The sequence below is a fragment of the Monodon monoceros genome, unplaced genomic scaffold, assembly GCF_005190385.1.
Source record: "Monodon monoceros isolate NGI ecotype Baffin Bay Population unplaced genomic scaffold, NGI_Narwhal_1 Super_Scaffold_3, whole genome shotgun sequence".
Lineage (NCBI taxonomy): Eukaryota > Metazoa > Chordata > Mammalia > Artiodactyla > Monodontidae > Monodon > Monodon monoceros.
Genome location: NW_021703780.1, coordinates 55,673,736 through 55,689,818, shown reverse-complemented (window position 1 = coordinate 55,689,818; position 16,083 = coordinate 55,673,736). Strand labels below are relative to the sequence as shown.

Below are 16,083 nucleotides of genomic sequence, written 5' to 3'. Positions count from 1 at the left end.
GAGGGCTTATTCTCAGGGTGGTGGAGGTCAGAGGTCAGCCAGGATGGAATCATCAGGGGAGACACCCCCCAAGGCCGTGCTTATCTGGGAGCAGCAGAGGGAGTGAGAAAGCCCTTGTGCCATGGCACAAAAGGGAGAATTTCTCATTATTCCTTTACATTCCACCCCTGCCTTGGCAGGTGAACACACACACAGTGGGGCTGTGGAACCTGTCCTCAGCCTGCACCTGAGCGGGAAGACCGCCCACACTAGCGGACGCCTGGGCTAAAAAGATGTGGGCAGCGTGGAAGCGAGTGGCGCCCTTGCCCACTCCCAGCCCTCACAGACACGGCCCACCCACACTCCCCAATCAGACAACTCCTCGTCCTCAGAGGTCAGCTAAGACATTAAGGACTCTGAAAAGCCTGTCTGAACTACTCTCCTCCTGGCTTGGGCCTCTGGGTCCTCCAGACACAGCCAATTTTGACCTAGTCATCTCAAGTCCAACATGGTACCTTTATTGGAATGAATCACACCCTAGCTCCCCGAGAAGGGGCCATTTTTGGATCTCCAGGGCTGGCCTCGGGGCAGGACTGACCCTGCCCCCACCAAGCTGGACTGGGACCGGAAATCATGGTCTGAGATCCACAGCCCCAGATCCGGCCACTCAACTCCAACCCGAGATCATCTGCGGGCCTGGCCCTCAGTCCTCCTGTTTGTCTATTTCCTCTTCTCCAGATTGCAAAGACAGGTTGGAGAGACTGTCTTGGTCCACATTTGTCATCGTGGCGTTGAAAATGGTGTTCTTGGCCACTTCCTCTGTCACATCGTCACATAACATGTCCTCGCTCGACATGTCCTCGCTCAAGGTCCTGAAGAAACCATTGGAGAAAAACTCATGAGCTGCATCTTTTTGGGAGCTGAGAAAAGCAGCACCGGCCAGGCCTGGCTCTGCACTCCTGAGAGGTGGGTCTTTCCCACGCCTTGGCAGGTCCCCAGCCAAGCTTCGCCATGAGCCCGGGAGGGACCCTCACCTCCAGGAGCAGACCTGTTCCATCTCCCAACACTAGTCAGACCCTTCACTCTTCTGCATATTTGGGACGCTGTCCACCATCTTCATCACGAGCATTTACTGAGCACTTGCCTCGAGCCACTGTGCCAACCACTTTATTATTTTTTAATTAATTAATTAGTTAGTTATTTTTGGCCGCACCATGTGGCTTGTGGGATTTTAGTTCCCTGACCAGGGATCGAGTCCCAGGCCCTCTGCATTGAGAGTGCAAAGTCCTAACCACTGAACCGCCAGGAAATTCCTCCAACCACTTTAAATGGGTGTAACCTTCCCAAATCCCTATGAGATAGGAAGGCTCAGCTCCATGTCTTTACCTCTCTGTGCCTCAGTTTCCTCACCTGTAAAATGAGGGATAGTGACAGGACCTACCTGTCACTATCGTAGGTGGTGGTTGTTAGGATGAAATGTGAAAAGGCGTGTATCTAGAACAGGACCTGACACATGGTAAATGCTCCATACAGGTTAGCTATTATTATTACTATTATTATTATGCTATCATCCCATTTTGCAAATGTAGAAACTGAGTCTCAGAAGTATTAGGTAACTTCCCTGTGCACATGCTAGGAAGTGTTAGCAGAGGTAGAAATCCAGACCCTTTGGCTCCAGAGCCTGTGTTCTTACCTACTATGTTGTCACTCTGCTGCATGGCACTCCCCCTCTCTACAATGGGGCAAACGCCTATTCATCCTTCAAAGCCCTACTCAAATATCACTTTCTCTGGGAAACCTGCCCCAACTCCCCAAACTAAAGTTCCTCCCTCCTGGGGTCCCTATACGTCCTGTACATCCCTCTGTCAGAGTCCATTGGTGATAACTGTTTGCGTATCTGTCTCCCTATAAACTGCGGCTTGCTTAAGCCTGGGGACTTCTTACCAGCCCTGGTACAATGCCTAGCACAGGTGGTATCAATGAGAGTTTGAAAAAGGAGGCAAGGAGGAGGGGGTGGTGGGGAGGAGGACTGAGGAAGGCCAAAGGCCCCTGTGCTATTAGCAGAGGGCACTGTAGGACATGAAGCAGCCTCTGCCCCTCCCTGTTGCTCAGGTCCAGGAAGAGAGTTCTGGGCTTTGCTGGCCCAAATCCCAGAAGGGATGGTGCTACCAATCATAACAAGCCTTCTCCAGTGGCACTAGGAGACCAGAGACCAGAAGTGCCCATGAAGCAGTTGGGTGGAGCGCATCATTTCCCACATGGGGTCCTGGGCTACTGGGGCCAAGAGGCCAGAGTCGTAAATCAAGACTGGGTCCTTTGTGAGCACCTGGGAGTTCAGAAATGAATGGAGAGGTACTCAGAGAGCTGGTTCCAAGCCAGTCCCCTGTGCCCTGGGAGGAGAGGGAGCCCTGAGTATTTCGAAGGGCGTCACCCCAGTCCAGACAGGCACCAGGGGATGAGGAAAGAAGAAGACGTGGCCCAGGCTAGGTCAGGAGAGCCAGGCAGGATGGGAGCCGGCAGAGGCTGAGCTGGACAGAGGTACGTGGCAGCATCCAGTAGAGCTAGGGAGTCTGCTGTGGACATAGAGTAGCCCTTGTATCATAGGCCCTTCTGGCAAAGGGGCAGGGATGGACAGTGCTTGAGAACGAGGCCCTGTTCTGACCAGAGCCCAGGAGCCTCACACACCTACCTTCTCTCTGGGGGAAGGTGCTTCAGGCTGTCAGGGATGGGCTGATCTTGCGTTTCTGGCAGCTTTACACAGAAGAACAAAGCCACGAAGGCTGAGATGCAGCAGAGAAAGACGGGTAGGATGGCGATGTTCTGGTTGACGACTATCAAGGACAAGATACCTCCAGCCGCCCAGACCAGAGACAGTAGCCCCAGACCTGTCGCCCTGGAAGGGGAGGTGAAAGTTCACTTGGGGGCTTCTTGGGCCCAGAGACTGGGTAGGGTGGAAAAAGGTTTTAGGGAAAACCCCACACCCTCATCTCCACCCTGTCCCAACTCACTGTGCAACCTTGGAGAATTTAGTTCTTTACTGTTGCAAGGTAGGTAGTAGTTTCTTCATGGGTCCAGGAGTGGGAAAAGTAAGACCACACACCATAGCGTGGGTATGCAGGGGAGGGTGGGGAGGAGGATACTGTAGCCATCACCAAGGGCCCCCGTGGAGAAGGGCCTGAACCTCAGAGCGGCCCAGTCACATTTCAGGCAGTCAGTGCAAGTCAGGAACTGGAGTCTGACTGCCTAGGTCCAAATCCCACTTCTGTCACCTGCTGTGTTTGACCTTGAGCCAGTGCCCTTATCTCTCTGATGTCCTGTCTGAAACAGGGTTAATGATGGTGTTAGGGGGATTTTTTTTGGTGAGGGTTAGATGGAATAACCCATGTAAATTGCTTAGCAGGGTGCCTCTCACCAGCTGATTGCCCAGTCTCAGCTGCTGTTATTCATCTTGCTATTGCCCCACACTCCCCATGCCCCCACGGCCATCACCTACCAGGCCCCCTACCTGAGGACAGTGGGGAGGAGCTCAGAAGTGTAGATGTAGAACACGGTGACCGTGGCGGCCAGGCTGAACTCTCCAAGCACGATTATCAAGACCAAGAGGGATTTCAACTCTGTGGCCAGACAATGTGGCCATCCTTCCCTCGGGGCAGGTTGGGGGGCCTGCCCACCGGCCCTCCCTCAATCCCTCTTAGAAGGCATCTGAAGGTCCACCCAGACCACCTGGTTAGCTGGCCAGCAGACTCACAGGAGGGTCAGTCTGCTAGAGGCCCAGCCAGGCCGCGAATTAATACATCTGCAGCGGGAGAGTCGGTCAGTGGAGTGGGACCTATGTGGCCTCTCAGGCCACCATCTACTGTGTGGACTCAGCTGTTGCACCTCTGCCTCCCTGTATTCCACATGTTCACCCAGCTTCACCCACCCCACGGCCAGCTCTTCCTGAAGCATCCACTCAGCCCCAGGCCTGCGCCTTGTGTGCCGGGCTCCCTGCTCAGGGCTCTCCCCACTTCCCCTTCATTCTCTGCAAGCCTGGTCCCTGGGGCCCGAACAGCTAGACGTTCCGGGATGCCCAACTCCAGACACGTACATTGGAGGAGGAAGAAAAGAGCCTGGGAAATACCCTTCCTCAGGCCTGGGGAAGCTGGGAGCTGGACCCCCTGCTCACTGACCTGGAGCCAGGAGTTTCAGCTCCTTCCCTATCAGCCTCTGCTGGACCCTGCCCCAGGCCTCCCCACTCCCCACTTTGGGTCTGGCTTTACTTGGCTCTGGGATGAAACCGGAGATCTAATTTTATATATTGGGGATTTTCCTCCTAGTTTCTCTCACACATGTGAGAGTTTCAGACATTTCTGCTTGACTCATTATAGACCCACTTTTTTAAAAAAACACCAGACAATAGAAAGTGAACAATGGCTTTGTTTCCCCCATCTTGTTTTAGCCTGTCAACACTGTCAACATCTGGGAGAGGAAGAGTCCAGGTCAAGACACACAAAATTCCAGACCCCAGGGAAAGTGAGGGAGCCCCTTGAGGTGGACCCCGCATCCAGGCTCCGCCATCCCGGCCCCAGTGGCTGAGGGGGCTCTTGCGGTCAGCAATTCTGATCAGGTGAATGAACACTGACATCTTTTTTTCTTGGCCATGCCACGTGGCTTGCGGGATTAGGATTAGCTCCCTGACCGGGGACTGAACCTGGGGCCCCCGGGGCCCCCTGCAATGGAAGCTCGAAGTCCTAACCACTGGGCCGGCAGGATATTCCCAACACTGACATCTTTTTTTTTTTGCGGTACGCGGGCCTCTCACTGTTGTGGCCTCTCCCGTTGCGGAGCACAGGCTCCGGACGCGCAGGCTCAGCGGCCATGGCTCACGGGCCCAGCCACTCCGCGGCATGTGGGATCTTCCCGGACCGGGGCACGAACCCGTGTCCCCTGCATCGGAAGGCGGACTCTCAACCACTGCGCCACCAGGGAAGCCCCCAACACTGACATCTTAATGTCCACATCCTCAGCCCCGCCACACTCTTCTAGCCTTGTGACCTGGGGCATATGCATTGTCTTAAGGTTCTTTGAAATTCTGAAAATATTGCCAGCCCACCCTCCCATTTCCTTCTCTAGTTCTGAGTTGACAGGGTGCAGGGCACTGTGCCCGCCCTGGGAAGGAGTGGCCTCCATGCAAGAATTGTTCCTGAGAGTTTGGCCCAATGTTACACTCAATCTTCAGTGGGCAAGTGATCTTTTCCTGGTGAGACTACAGATGAGACAGGGCAGCGGTAGCAGTTGAAGGACTACTTTTGCTGCATCTGTTCACATTTAATTATTGACAGGGGTTGGAATCAGGCAGAAGAAGGCTGCCCACTCTCCTGCACAAGGACGATTCCTCTGGACAGCATGTCCTCCCTTCCCAGGTCTCTGGGAGCTGCAAGCGCCCTGTTTGGGATACCCCCTCCCCTCCGAGAGGGCAGTGCTCTAGAGAATGGCCCCTGCTCAGGACATGCAGGGGCCTCTGTAGGGCAGGTGGGGTCTGGATGCATGAGGCTAACTGCCAAGGTGTTTTGTTGGCTGGATAGGGGCAGGAGGCAGGAGGCAGGGGTTTGAGGAAGCCGGAAGGCCGGGGGTGGCATCAGGGAGGTGAAGTGGGAGGTTAGGGGAAGCTGTACCTGAGGGGAGCAGAAGGCTAAGGAAGCACATGAGGGCACCTTGGAAGAAAGTCAAAATCAGGCTTCGCTTCCTCTTCAACTGCTCAAGGAGAAAGATGCAGCACAGCCGGGCGGGCACCTCCATCATGCCAGGAATCACTTGTGTGAAGTGGATGTTCACTCCCAATTCCTTCATCCTGAGGCTCAGCATGTAACAGTTGCAACCGATAGCAAACCTGGAATTCACTGCCAGAAGAGAGACACTTAGAGAAAAAGACACACACGGAAAGCCGGGGCCAGGAATAAAGACAGAGGCAGAGGAGAGCGCAGCAGGGTGGCAATGGAGAGAGAAAGGAGCACAGAGATCTGGGCTCTGCAGGCTGCACCAGGGTCCTCAGGCCATGCTCCCCCTGCAGCCTGCCCACGCCCATCGTCTCCCTGTACCCCTGGCCTGCAAGGCCATTTGCAGTCCCTGCTGGGTACTCACCACATGCTGCACATCACCAAGGTCACCTTGCGGAGGTGCCTGTTGCTATAGAAGTCCAGGATAGAGGCCGTAGTCACCTTCTCTCCAGGCAGCTGCAGCTACAGGACAAGCAGGACCAGCCAGAGGCAGGGCCGAGACCCCAGCTTGCTCCTTCCCCCAACAGGACTCACGAGACCCCCCTGCCCCCCACAGGGCCAGCCTGGCCTCTGTCTTTCCCCTGGCAGGGCTTGATTTTGCTGTCACCATACTCCTCAAGCAGTGGGCTGGGGATACCCTTTGGGCCGAGGTCCTACCTGAAAGGATGAGGAGGGAAGAGGCCCTTGCATAGCCCCCTGCCCTGGTCCCACTCTAGGCCTGAAGCTTCTTACCTTATCCAGCAGACTTGAAGGAACGGTCTTCTTGTTCACACCAGCTGCATAGCACAGCACCTGCTTGGCCTCTTTCAGCTTCCCTTTCATCATCAGCCACCGTGGGGACTCTGGGAGAATCCTGCATGGCCCGCCCCTCTCTTACCCATCACTCCAAGATGCTCCGCAGACCCAAGGTGGCACCATCCCAGCCTCAGTGGTGGCCATCCTGCTCCAGCATGAGGTGACTCAGATGTTGGAGGCCCTGAAGGCGGCCATCAACCTTGGCCTCCCTCGCCCACCCTCGGCAGTCAGCCCGTCCCCTGCCCAAGCCATACACAGTACCCACTGCTGCTCAGTGACACCCTGCCCACTGGCTGCCTCTGCACTACAGCTTCCTTTCCTCGGGGCTACCTCTAAGAGCTGTTTTCTATCTTGGGGGTTGTCCCCACCTGCCAGGCATACTGTCCTCCCCGTCTACACCTGCTATTAGAGCCTCGTTCTTATAGTTGGGAAATTCTCCTGTTTCCTCTCCATCTCCTAATAGCCTGGAGAGTATAGGGGAAGGATCCCAGGTTTGACCCCAGGGCCCAGCCCCTGCCTCGGTGAATGGAGGTCTCCACTCTGGCCCATCTCCCCGCCAAATCTCCCATTGCCTTTGACCTCAAAATAACCCTAGGCCCCTGGTTCTTCCTACCAGGTTGAAGAATCCATACAGATTAACATTTAAAGCACTTCTTAAGTGCCCTTATCGTATCAGTTTGTTAATCCCCCCCCCCCCAAGCCCTGACCTAGTATGATTATTCCCATTTTATTTTCAGTCTCTGGGAGTGAGGGCTTGCCCAAGGTCACAGAGTCAGAGCTAGTATGAACCCGACAAGGCACTCTTGACAAACTATGCCATCAGCCCCTGCTGTGTTCTTGCAACTGTCCCTCCTCCCGCCTCAGCCTGGACTCTGTGGCTGGTCACTGTACACACACACCCAGGACTCTATAGAGACAACGTCAACCCCTCTACCTGCCCCTGCTCCTATTCCCCCCAGACCCAGGGGCCAGCAACCAGTCACCCTGTTATCCTTCTCCACTCTAAGGCTGCAAAACTGTCCTCAAGAAAGTCACCAAGGGTCTTCCCTGGTGGCACAGTGGTTAAGAATCTGCCTGCCAATGCAGGGGACACAGGTTCGAGCCCTGGTCCAGGAAGATCCCACATGCCGCGGATCAACTAAGCCTGTGCACCACAACTACTGAGCCTGCGCTCTAGAGCCTGTGCGCCGCAGCTACTGAAGCCCACGCTCTCTAGGGCCTGCGTGCCACAACTACTGAGTCCGCGTGCTGCAACTACTGAGGCCCGCCCTAGAGCCCGTGCTCTGCCGTAAGAGAAGCCACCGCAATGAGAAGCCCGCGCACCGCAACAAAGAGCAGCCCCCGCTCGCTGCAACTAGAGAAAGCCTGCATGCAGCAGTGAAGACCCAAACACAGCCAGAAAACAAAACCAAACAAACAAAACTCTGTCTCTGAAATTCAATTTGGCACTGGTGCACAGAGGGCGAGTTTTTGGCATCAAGGCTGAGGAAGAAGAGAGGCATCAATAGCAGGGACAAGGCTGAGGGTAAATAGGGGAACTGAGCAGAAGTCCCATGATGATAAAAAGGGTACCAGCCTCCAGCTCCACTGGGGAGCAGAGCAGCCTGAGCCGGGCAACTCACTGGCTTTGGGATCCCTCAGGGAAAAGGTACCTGACATTTGAGCATCCAGTAGTAGTGGTTCTCAAAGTGTGATTGTAAGGTCGGATCTTAACAAACGGCACCGCGAAACAGAGGAAAGCTTCAAGTGAGCTTTATTAGGGAGCGCTCCCGGGTAAGGTTCACTGGTCCCAGAGAAAGGGGCCAGAGAAGTCGCACCCGGGCGAGGGTTGGGCAAGATTTTATAGCGGAAGAAGGGAAAGGGGTGTGGTGAATCTGGGAGGGCGCAGGGTATTCCTTATTTGGTGGTCTTTTCGGGTATCCTGGGGGACCGTTAGTCCCGCCCCTCGAAAGGTGGGAAGGCTGGGCCGGGTGCAAAGTCCCCAGGTCAGTTCCTGGAACTGGGTGGTCCGGAAAGTCTCCAGGTCAGTTTCTGGAACTGGGTGGTCTGGAGAGTTTCGGTCTGATGTAACCTGTGAATCTGATTGTGTTCCCCTGCCTCGGGCCAGTTGGCCTTACAGTGATCAGTGGATCAACCACATCAGCATCATCTGGGAACTTGCTGGAAATGCAGGTCTTCAGGCCCCATCCCAGTCCTACTGAGCCAGAAACTCTGGGAGCAGGGCCCTATCCTCAATGTTTTAACAAGTCCCCAGGTGATTCTGATGCTCCAATCAATTTGCAATCTATTGCCCTAAAGGATTACCAGTCAATGAGCTCCTGCGCAGTTTTCCCCATTAGCTTCTTAGTGACTTACTCTTAAATAAGAAAGGATGGGGGCTTCCCTGGTGGCGCAGTGGTTGAGAGTCCGCCTGCCGATGCAGGGGACACGGGTTCGTGCCCCGGTCTGGGAAGATCCCACATGCCGCGGAGCAGGTGGGCCCGTGAGCCATGGCCGCTGAGCCTGCGTGTCCGGAGCCTGTGCTCCGCAACGGGAGAGGCCACAACAGTGACAGGCCCACGTACCACAAAAAAAAAAAAGGATGATCCAAGGTCACCAAATAGTAAAGAAAACCTCTCCAATTAAAAAGGGCCCAAAATAAGTTAAAAAAAATGGACCCCAGAGGACACAGATAATGTAGGGGACAGGTGAGAAAAAAGGAAACTCTAACTTGTATCCTCAAAACCACTTGAGGACTTCCCTGGCAGTCCAGTGGTTAAGACACTGCACTTCCAATGCAGGGGCCACGGGTGTGATCCCTGCTTGGGAAATTAAGAGCCCACATGCCATGCATGGCGCGGCCAAAAAAACCGTTTGAGAATGTTTCGCAGTTTTATTTTCATAAAACAAATTCCAGGGCTTCCCTGGTAGCTCAGTGGTTAAGAATCCGCCTGCCAATGCAGGGCACATGGGTTCGAGCCCTGGTCCAGGAAGATCCCACATGCTGCGGAGCAGCTAAGCCTGTGCACCACAACTACTGAGCCTGCGCTCTGGAGCCTGAGAGCCACAACTACTGAGCCCACGTGCCACAACTACTGAAGCCTGTGCGCATACAGCCCGTGCTCTGCAACAAGAGAAGCCACCGCAATGAGAAGCCCGCGCACTGCAATGAAGAGTAGCCCCTGCTTGCCGCAACTAGAGAAAGCCCGCGTGCGCAGCAACGAAGACCCAACACAGCCAAAAAATAAATAAATAAAATAAAATTTTAAAAAATCCAAATGCTATCACGAAAAAAATGAAATCAGAGAAAAGGAAGAGTGGTATAATCGAATGTAACATGGAACTTTTTTGCCTGGAATTTCAGCTAAGTCCCAAAGCTAGTAAGAATGGCTGATAACCTCACCTTCTAAAGAGAGGTGTTACCACATTCAGGAGAGGACTTATTAAAGAAATAATAATAATATAAAACAGCCCAGCAGCCACCTCCCTTAGCCACCGAGAAAGGCTGGAAATTTCCTGTTCATGGAAGTGAGAAGGCACTAAGCCTGGTGAAGGGCACTGCCTTAGAGAAAGGGAGTCTGTCCTTCCATTCTCTGGCTGGAGCTTGCTGAAACTTGTGGGCTTGCCATGGTACCTGTACTCTAGACAGAAGAGTTTCTGGTAGAGTCCTTGTGTGTCTCCTGAATTTGGAGGACTTACACAAACCCAGAGACTGGGGTCCCTTCTCCCTCTGGGTATGGTCAGGCAGGAGGTTGGTGTGAGAAGCCCACAGTGGCAGCCTGCGGGGTGGGGGCCAATGAGTTTTTAGCCAAGTGGACCCTGATGTCTTGAAGGCACCCCGTGTGCTAGGGCGAGAAGACCTCTGCAGAAAGAGGCTATGGGGTGAACTGCTAGGGACAGGAGCTGGAGGAAGTCACAAAGACAGTGCCTGGAGCATTTGGAAATGCCAACACTCTGAAGACCCACAGATGGGTTCCTGGCGCGTTTGAACATCTGCCCTACGGAGGACACTGACCATTGATGACACATCTTTTGTCGTTTTTCTCTGATGCTGGGAACCTGGAATATCAGAGCAGGGAGACAGAGGAGGAAAGCAAAGGTCAGAACAGACTAGGTTGAGCTACCTAGCCACCAGGGAGAAGGTGTGAACTGGACATAAGACCAAGTTTTAAATGGGGACATGACTGGATTTTTTAATGACTGCCAGTGAAGCTTAATGATCAAAATGAGACTTTTTCTTACAACCAAGAATGATAGGAAAGAGACACAACCTGCCCAAGATATTGTCAAGTGTCAGGTGAGGGACAGCTGACAGGACATGTCTACAGGTAGTGGTTGAAGAAAAATTGTGCCCCATTCAATAAGCTGTCTACTCATAGAATGTAGAACTATGTAGACATCGGCTGGAAGAAAGCCCTAAGGGAGATCAGTGTGATGGCTTCTGGGAAAGGATCTGAGGGCTGAGGGGAGCTGCAATTGTTGACTTGTTTTCCATCACAAACCTTTTGATACTACTTAATTTTTAACCATATGCATCAATTGCATTAATTACATTTTAAAAAATGTTTTAAGATCAAGTCATGAGGGGGTGGTGGTGGGATGAATTGGGAGATTGGGACTGACATAGATACACAAATATGTATAAAATAGTACTTCACTTTGCTGTACAGTAGAAACTAACACAACATTGTAAAACAACTATACCTCCCCCCCAACACCAAAAAAAAAATAGATCAAGTCATGCAACCCTCTTTCCCAGCTACATGCCATGCTACCTGGCATCAACTGGGTCCAGGTCCTCACACTCATTAGGGGTATCTCAACGACTGTTAAAGCTGGTCTCCAGCTTCTGCACAATTTGGAAGGTCTCCAAGCCACCTATGTGCTCTCACTTTTAACTGGTAACCTCAATTCTTACAATCCATATTGTGTACGGTGCAGTGGTTAAAATGCAGGGGCTTTGGAGCCAGACAGGCTGAGTCAAATCCCAGGTCTCCCACTTTTTAGCTGTGTGACCTTGGGCAAGTTATTCTGACCCTCTGAAGCCTCTTCCCTCACCCCTCCCTCCAGCCTCTGGGACATGAGACTCACGCCCATCTTGTCAAGATAACATGTGATCATGTCAAGGTTCAGTATGATCATTTCTTCACCCAGAGCTGCCTAACCCTTAACAAGGTGATTTCAGCTTGCTCCCTCTCACCTCCCTATCTGCCTTCTCTTCCGTTCCTCTCCTTTTTTTTTTTGCGGTATGCGGGCCTCTCACTGTTGTGGCCTCTCCCGTTGCGGAGCACAGGCTCCGGACGCGCAGGCCCAGCGGCCATGGCTCACGGGCCCAGCCGCTCTGCGGCATGGGGGATCTTCCCGGGCCGGGGCACAAACCCATGTCCCCTGCATCGGCAGGCGGACTCTCAACCACTGCGCCACCAGGGAAGCCCCGTTCCTCTCCTTTTGCCACCTGCCCATAGTAAGCAGTGCCATCTTGCTCTTGTGCCCAGTCCCTCCTCATTACTCCTCCAAGTTTTGCTCCATCAGTTGTCCCTTCGTAGCTTCAGTCTTTCAGGTCTGTGACTCCCCTACAATTAAAAACATCAGAGACCCTTCCCTGACTCTGCCTTAGCTGCCCACAGACGTCCTCACTTTCCCCCTGCCTGCCTCAGCCCAACACTGGGAAAGTGTCACCTCCTGGATGGATATATTTTTTCAGTTCCTCCTCACTCCTCAACCTCCTGCTGCTCTGCGGAAGCCACGTCAAGGTCACTAAGGCCAACAGACCCTTCTCCAGCCTCACCTTTCTTGCCTTCAACCCTGACCATTCCCTTGTCCTCGAACTCTTGCCTTTCAACACCTTTCCTTCTGGTTTTCTGACCACCTCTCTGACATCTCTTTGAGGATATCCTCTGATGGGGTTAATGCTGGGGCTCCAGAGGCTCTGCCCTTGGCTCCCCATACACTTTCTCCCAGGGAAAATCCCACCCACTCCAGCCCTTCAAGGACCCTCCACACCCCTCAACCTCCAGCCCAACAGACCCACCCCTGTGCATGCCCTGTATTCATTTGCTCACCAGATATAAGAGATGAAGGGGAACACAGGTGCCCCACTCACCAGAAACAGCAGCCGCCAGTGGGGAAGGCTATAGGCAAGTCCTGTCAGGAACATGATCCCCATAGCGAAAAAGCAGTGTCCCAGTATGATGGCGTGGGCCTGGTGCATGCCCACTAGCCACTCAGTGTGCAGAGGCCAAGAGGACAAAATCATAATAAGCTCAGGGTACCCAGGGCTGCCCCTGCCCCCAGCCTTCTGAGATGCCCCAGCCCTGCTCAGGGACTGGGTTTCTTCTGCCTGCTCAGGATCCGGGTCCAGAGACAGCACTTCAAAGCCAGGCATAGTGCCTCTGCGCCCCTAGGGCACACTTGCCTGGGCTCCAAACCACAGACATAGCCTCCAGTCTGTCATCAACTTGGCTGTTCCCTTGGAACACCTCCCCCTGACCACATGCCTGTCACTGAGAAGCTCTGGCCCTGGGTACAGCACCTCACATGTGGCCTGACACAGGCAAGGCGAGACATCACTGTCCTTGTCTTGGTTCTTAGTGTATCAGTGCTTTGGCCACCTAGACCCCGGCCTTTGTGGAGGACCCAGTTCCCTCTGGCTGGGCTCTGAAAATTTCCCAATGAGAAACGGGAGCAGGGTTCCCCAGCAGGTTCCTGTGAGGCTGAATAAATGTACGGGCACTTGGGAATTTTGCATCACACAGGCCTGGGGTGGAATCCCAGTTCCTTCACTGAACTGCCATGTGACCCTGAGTAAGTTGGTTAACTTCCTGAGGCTCAAGTATCCTCCTGAGCTAAGGGAATAATAGATTAGTGCCTACCGAACAGACAGTTGCCAGGATGAAAGGAGGCAACACATATAGAGGGCTTAGCAGCTACCTGGCCCAGGTGGGGGAAGCAAGGGGTATGAAGGGGGGATGTGTGGGGTACCAGGGGGATGACAGTGCAAGGGCAGTGTGGGCACAGATTCTCTGCCATCTCTAGGCCTCCACAGCCTGCCTGACTGGGCCACAACTCCCCCTGTCCTGCGGGCTCCCAGTAGGTACACGCACGCCCCACCCCCCCCGCCCCCCCACCTCACTTAAAGACGCGCTGCTGATGGCGTAGCCCACCGCAGCTTGGGACACGCCAAAGCGGAAGAACAGATATTGGTGAAAGCTGTTGACAAAGGCTGTCCCGAAGCCGAAGATGATCAGTCCCAGCAGCGACAGCAGGATGCTTGGGTGGCGGCCCAGCCTGCGCGCGTGGAAGGGAGGGGAGACTGCGCCAAGTGCATGGACCTATGTGGCTGGCCCCAGCCCGCTCCCAGCACCAAGACCAGGCCCCAAGCCGTACACTCGCCTCCGGAGGGCCCCTACCCTTGCCTCCCCTAAATTGAGACCCTTCAGCTCTGAATGGCCACAAGGAGGAGGCAGGGGTGTCCTGGGGACCAGAGGGAACTCTGGAAGACTTACTTGTCAGTTATGAACCCGAAGAGGAAAGACCCTGTCAAGAGTCCCGCCAAGTACATGTTCTGCATGATTTCCGGGTTCGGTTCCTTGCCACACACCAAGTCAAACTGGGGGTTATATGCAGGGATTGGCCACAGGCCTCCATCCAGGGCCTTCTAGGTTGAGACTGAGCCTCCACCCAGGGTGGGCCTTTAGGCAGAAGGGGCCTGGGACAGGGGCAGGTAACTGTGTGCAGCATGCCTCAGCTCTGTTACCTCTGCATCCCATCCTGCATCTGGCAGACTCTAGGAGTTAGGCCTGGAGAGAGGGACCAGAGACACAGGCCAAGAAGGGGGCTGGGTGAAGAGGTAACCGAGCAAAGGCTAGAATCACCCAAGACCCTTTTCCAAGTACAGATGCTAGGCCTCACCCTAGAGAATCAAACTGGGCAGGTCTGTGCTGTGAAGGGCCCAGGTGGCAGCTTAGGCTGAGAAACTCCATAAGAGGTACCAGATCAAAGATGCTTCTTTCCCCAGTTCCCTAATTTCTGTGATTTCAGAGGGCAGAGCCACAACTACAGAAGCAATTCCCTGGGCAGGTGGCAAACCCTGCCACCTGACATCTGCCCCTAGTCCCCAGTCTACTCTAGCTTCCTGGCTAAGACCTGTAAGACCAGGGCTGGGCAGCAGGAATCCTGTTTCTGCCTTGGCCCTGACTCTGCGGGTTGACCTTGGGCCAATTGCTTCCCCTCCCTGAGCCTCAGTTTCCCCACCTGTTCAGTGAGGGTGAGGGCAAATCTCTGGGGTCCTGGGTTAGCTACAGACAACTCTGGACAAGGCATACCTCATTGATCAGTGATCGCTTCTTGACCTCAGGATAGATCCACCCATCTTGACATGAGTCTCTGCGGTTGAGCCCAAAATGGATGATAGAATCCAGAATCCAGTCCACAGGCAAGTACATGAGGCAAGTCAGGAAACTGCCATTGGGTGCTCGGGGCAGGGTCAGATTCAGCCGCTCAGACTCCGTCAGGTTGGGGCCCACTGCCAGTATCCAGCTGGTGTTGCAATAGGGCTTCTGTGGTGTGAACATGAAGATGTCAGCAAACAAGAAGAAGGTAGACAGGATGTTGGGAATGAAGGTGAGGGCCACCAGCCTCCACTGGAATGTGCCAAACTCCCCTACTGCATCCATGATGGTGGCAAACTTATCATCTTGCTTGGCTTCTATGGCCCTCAATCTGCGTAATAGCATGTCCAGAGAACAGGAACGGGGGCTTTCTGCTGCCCCATGTTGGTGGAAGCTCCTGAGATGATGCTGGGATTTGAACTCTACCTTGAAGTTGTTTTCCTTTGCCATCTGTTCAAAGAGAGGATGCAGCTCAGTCTTCACTGACACCACTTCTCAGATATCATAGACCAGCGTGGGAGGCACTGGCCAGAAACTGGCTTGAAACAGTTTGGATCCCAACCTTGATGTTTTCTGTACTTCCCTCCTTTGCTTCTGAAATTTCTTAATTTGTCCCCCATTGGCCCACCCATCCCTGATGTGTATAGAGCACTTAAGATTTTTTAATGTTTTAGAAAACACTCTGCTTCTGTTATCATGAATGACTAAATTCTGAGGAGCTCTCCTGCAACTTCCCCACAATGGAAACTTTGTTTACACACACACTGAGGTACCACCAGTCTTGCAAAAGGTAGGAGAGGTCTCCAGGGACCATTCCTTAAAAAAAAAAAAACAGGGACTTCCCTGGTGGTGAAGTGGTTAAGAATCCGCCTGCCAATGCAGGCGACACGAGTTCGAGCCCTGGTCTGGGAAGATCCCACATGCCATGGAACAGCTAAGTCCGTGCGCCACAACCACTGAAGCCCGTGCGCCTAGAGCCCGTGCTCCGCAACAAGAGAAGCCACTGCAGTGAGAAGCCCACGCACCGCAATGAAGAGTAGCCCCTGCTCGCTGCAACTAGATAAAGCCCATGCACAGCAACGAAGACCCAATGCAGCCAAAAATAAATAAATAAATTAAAAAACCAAAACACACACACACACACAAATCTGGCTCTGAAATGGCCATGAACTGAGGCCAAGGTG

At 53.7% G+C, this 16,083-nt stretch overlaps 1 protein-coding gene across 1 annotated transcript; it reads right to left on the bottom strand.

Moving 5' to 3' along the window:
- Window positions 1-259: 259 nt before the first annotated feature.
- Window positions 260-15,446, bottom strand: SLC22A14 (solute carrier family 22 member 14). Its single transcript, XM_029244418.1, has 11 exons — window positions 14,834-15,446; window positions 14,015-14,118; window positions 13,637-13,796; window positions 12,572-12,732; window positions 6,468-6,588; window positions 6,100-6,197; window positions 5,634-5,848; window positions 3,971-3,991; window positions 3,485-3,617; window positions 2,669-2,872; window positions 260-851 (listed from the first exon to the last, which is right to left on the bottom strand). The coding sequence occupies exons 1-11, from the start codon at window positions 15,347-15,349 to the stop codon at window positions 683-685; spliced, it is 1,902 nt and encodes a 633-aa protein (XP_029100251.1). The 5' UTR covers window positions 15,350-15,446; the 3' UTR covers window positions 260-682.
- Window positions 15,447-16,083: the final 637 nt, after the last annotated feature.

Bases quoted from the DNA above. Each gene is read 5' to 3' on its own strand.
- SLC22A14 (XM_029244418.1), bottom strand. From the start codon at position 15,349: ATGGCAAAGGAAAACAACTTCAAGGTAGAGTTCAAATCCCAGCATCAT. The intron at 6,589-12,571 runs GTGAGCAAATGA...CGGGCCATGCAG, and splicing joins CCCTTCATCTCTTATATCTG to GATTCTCCCAGAGTCCCCAC. The intron at 2,873-3,484 runs GTAGGGGGCCTG...CTCCCCTTCCAG, and splicing joins CTCCTCCCCACTGTCCTCAG to GGCGACAGGTCTGGGGCTAC.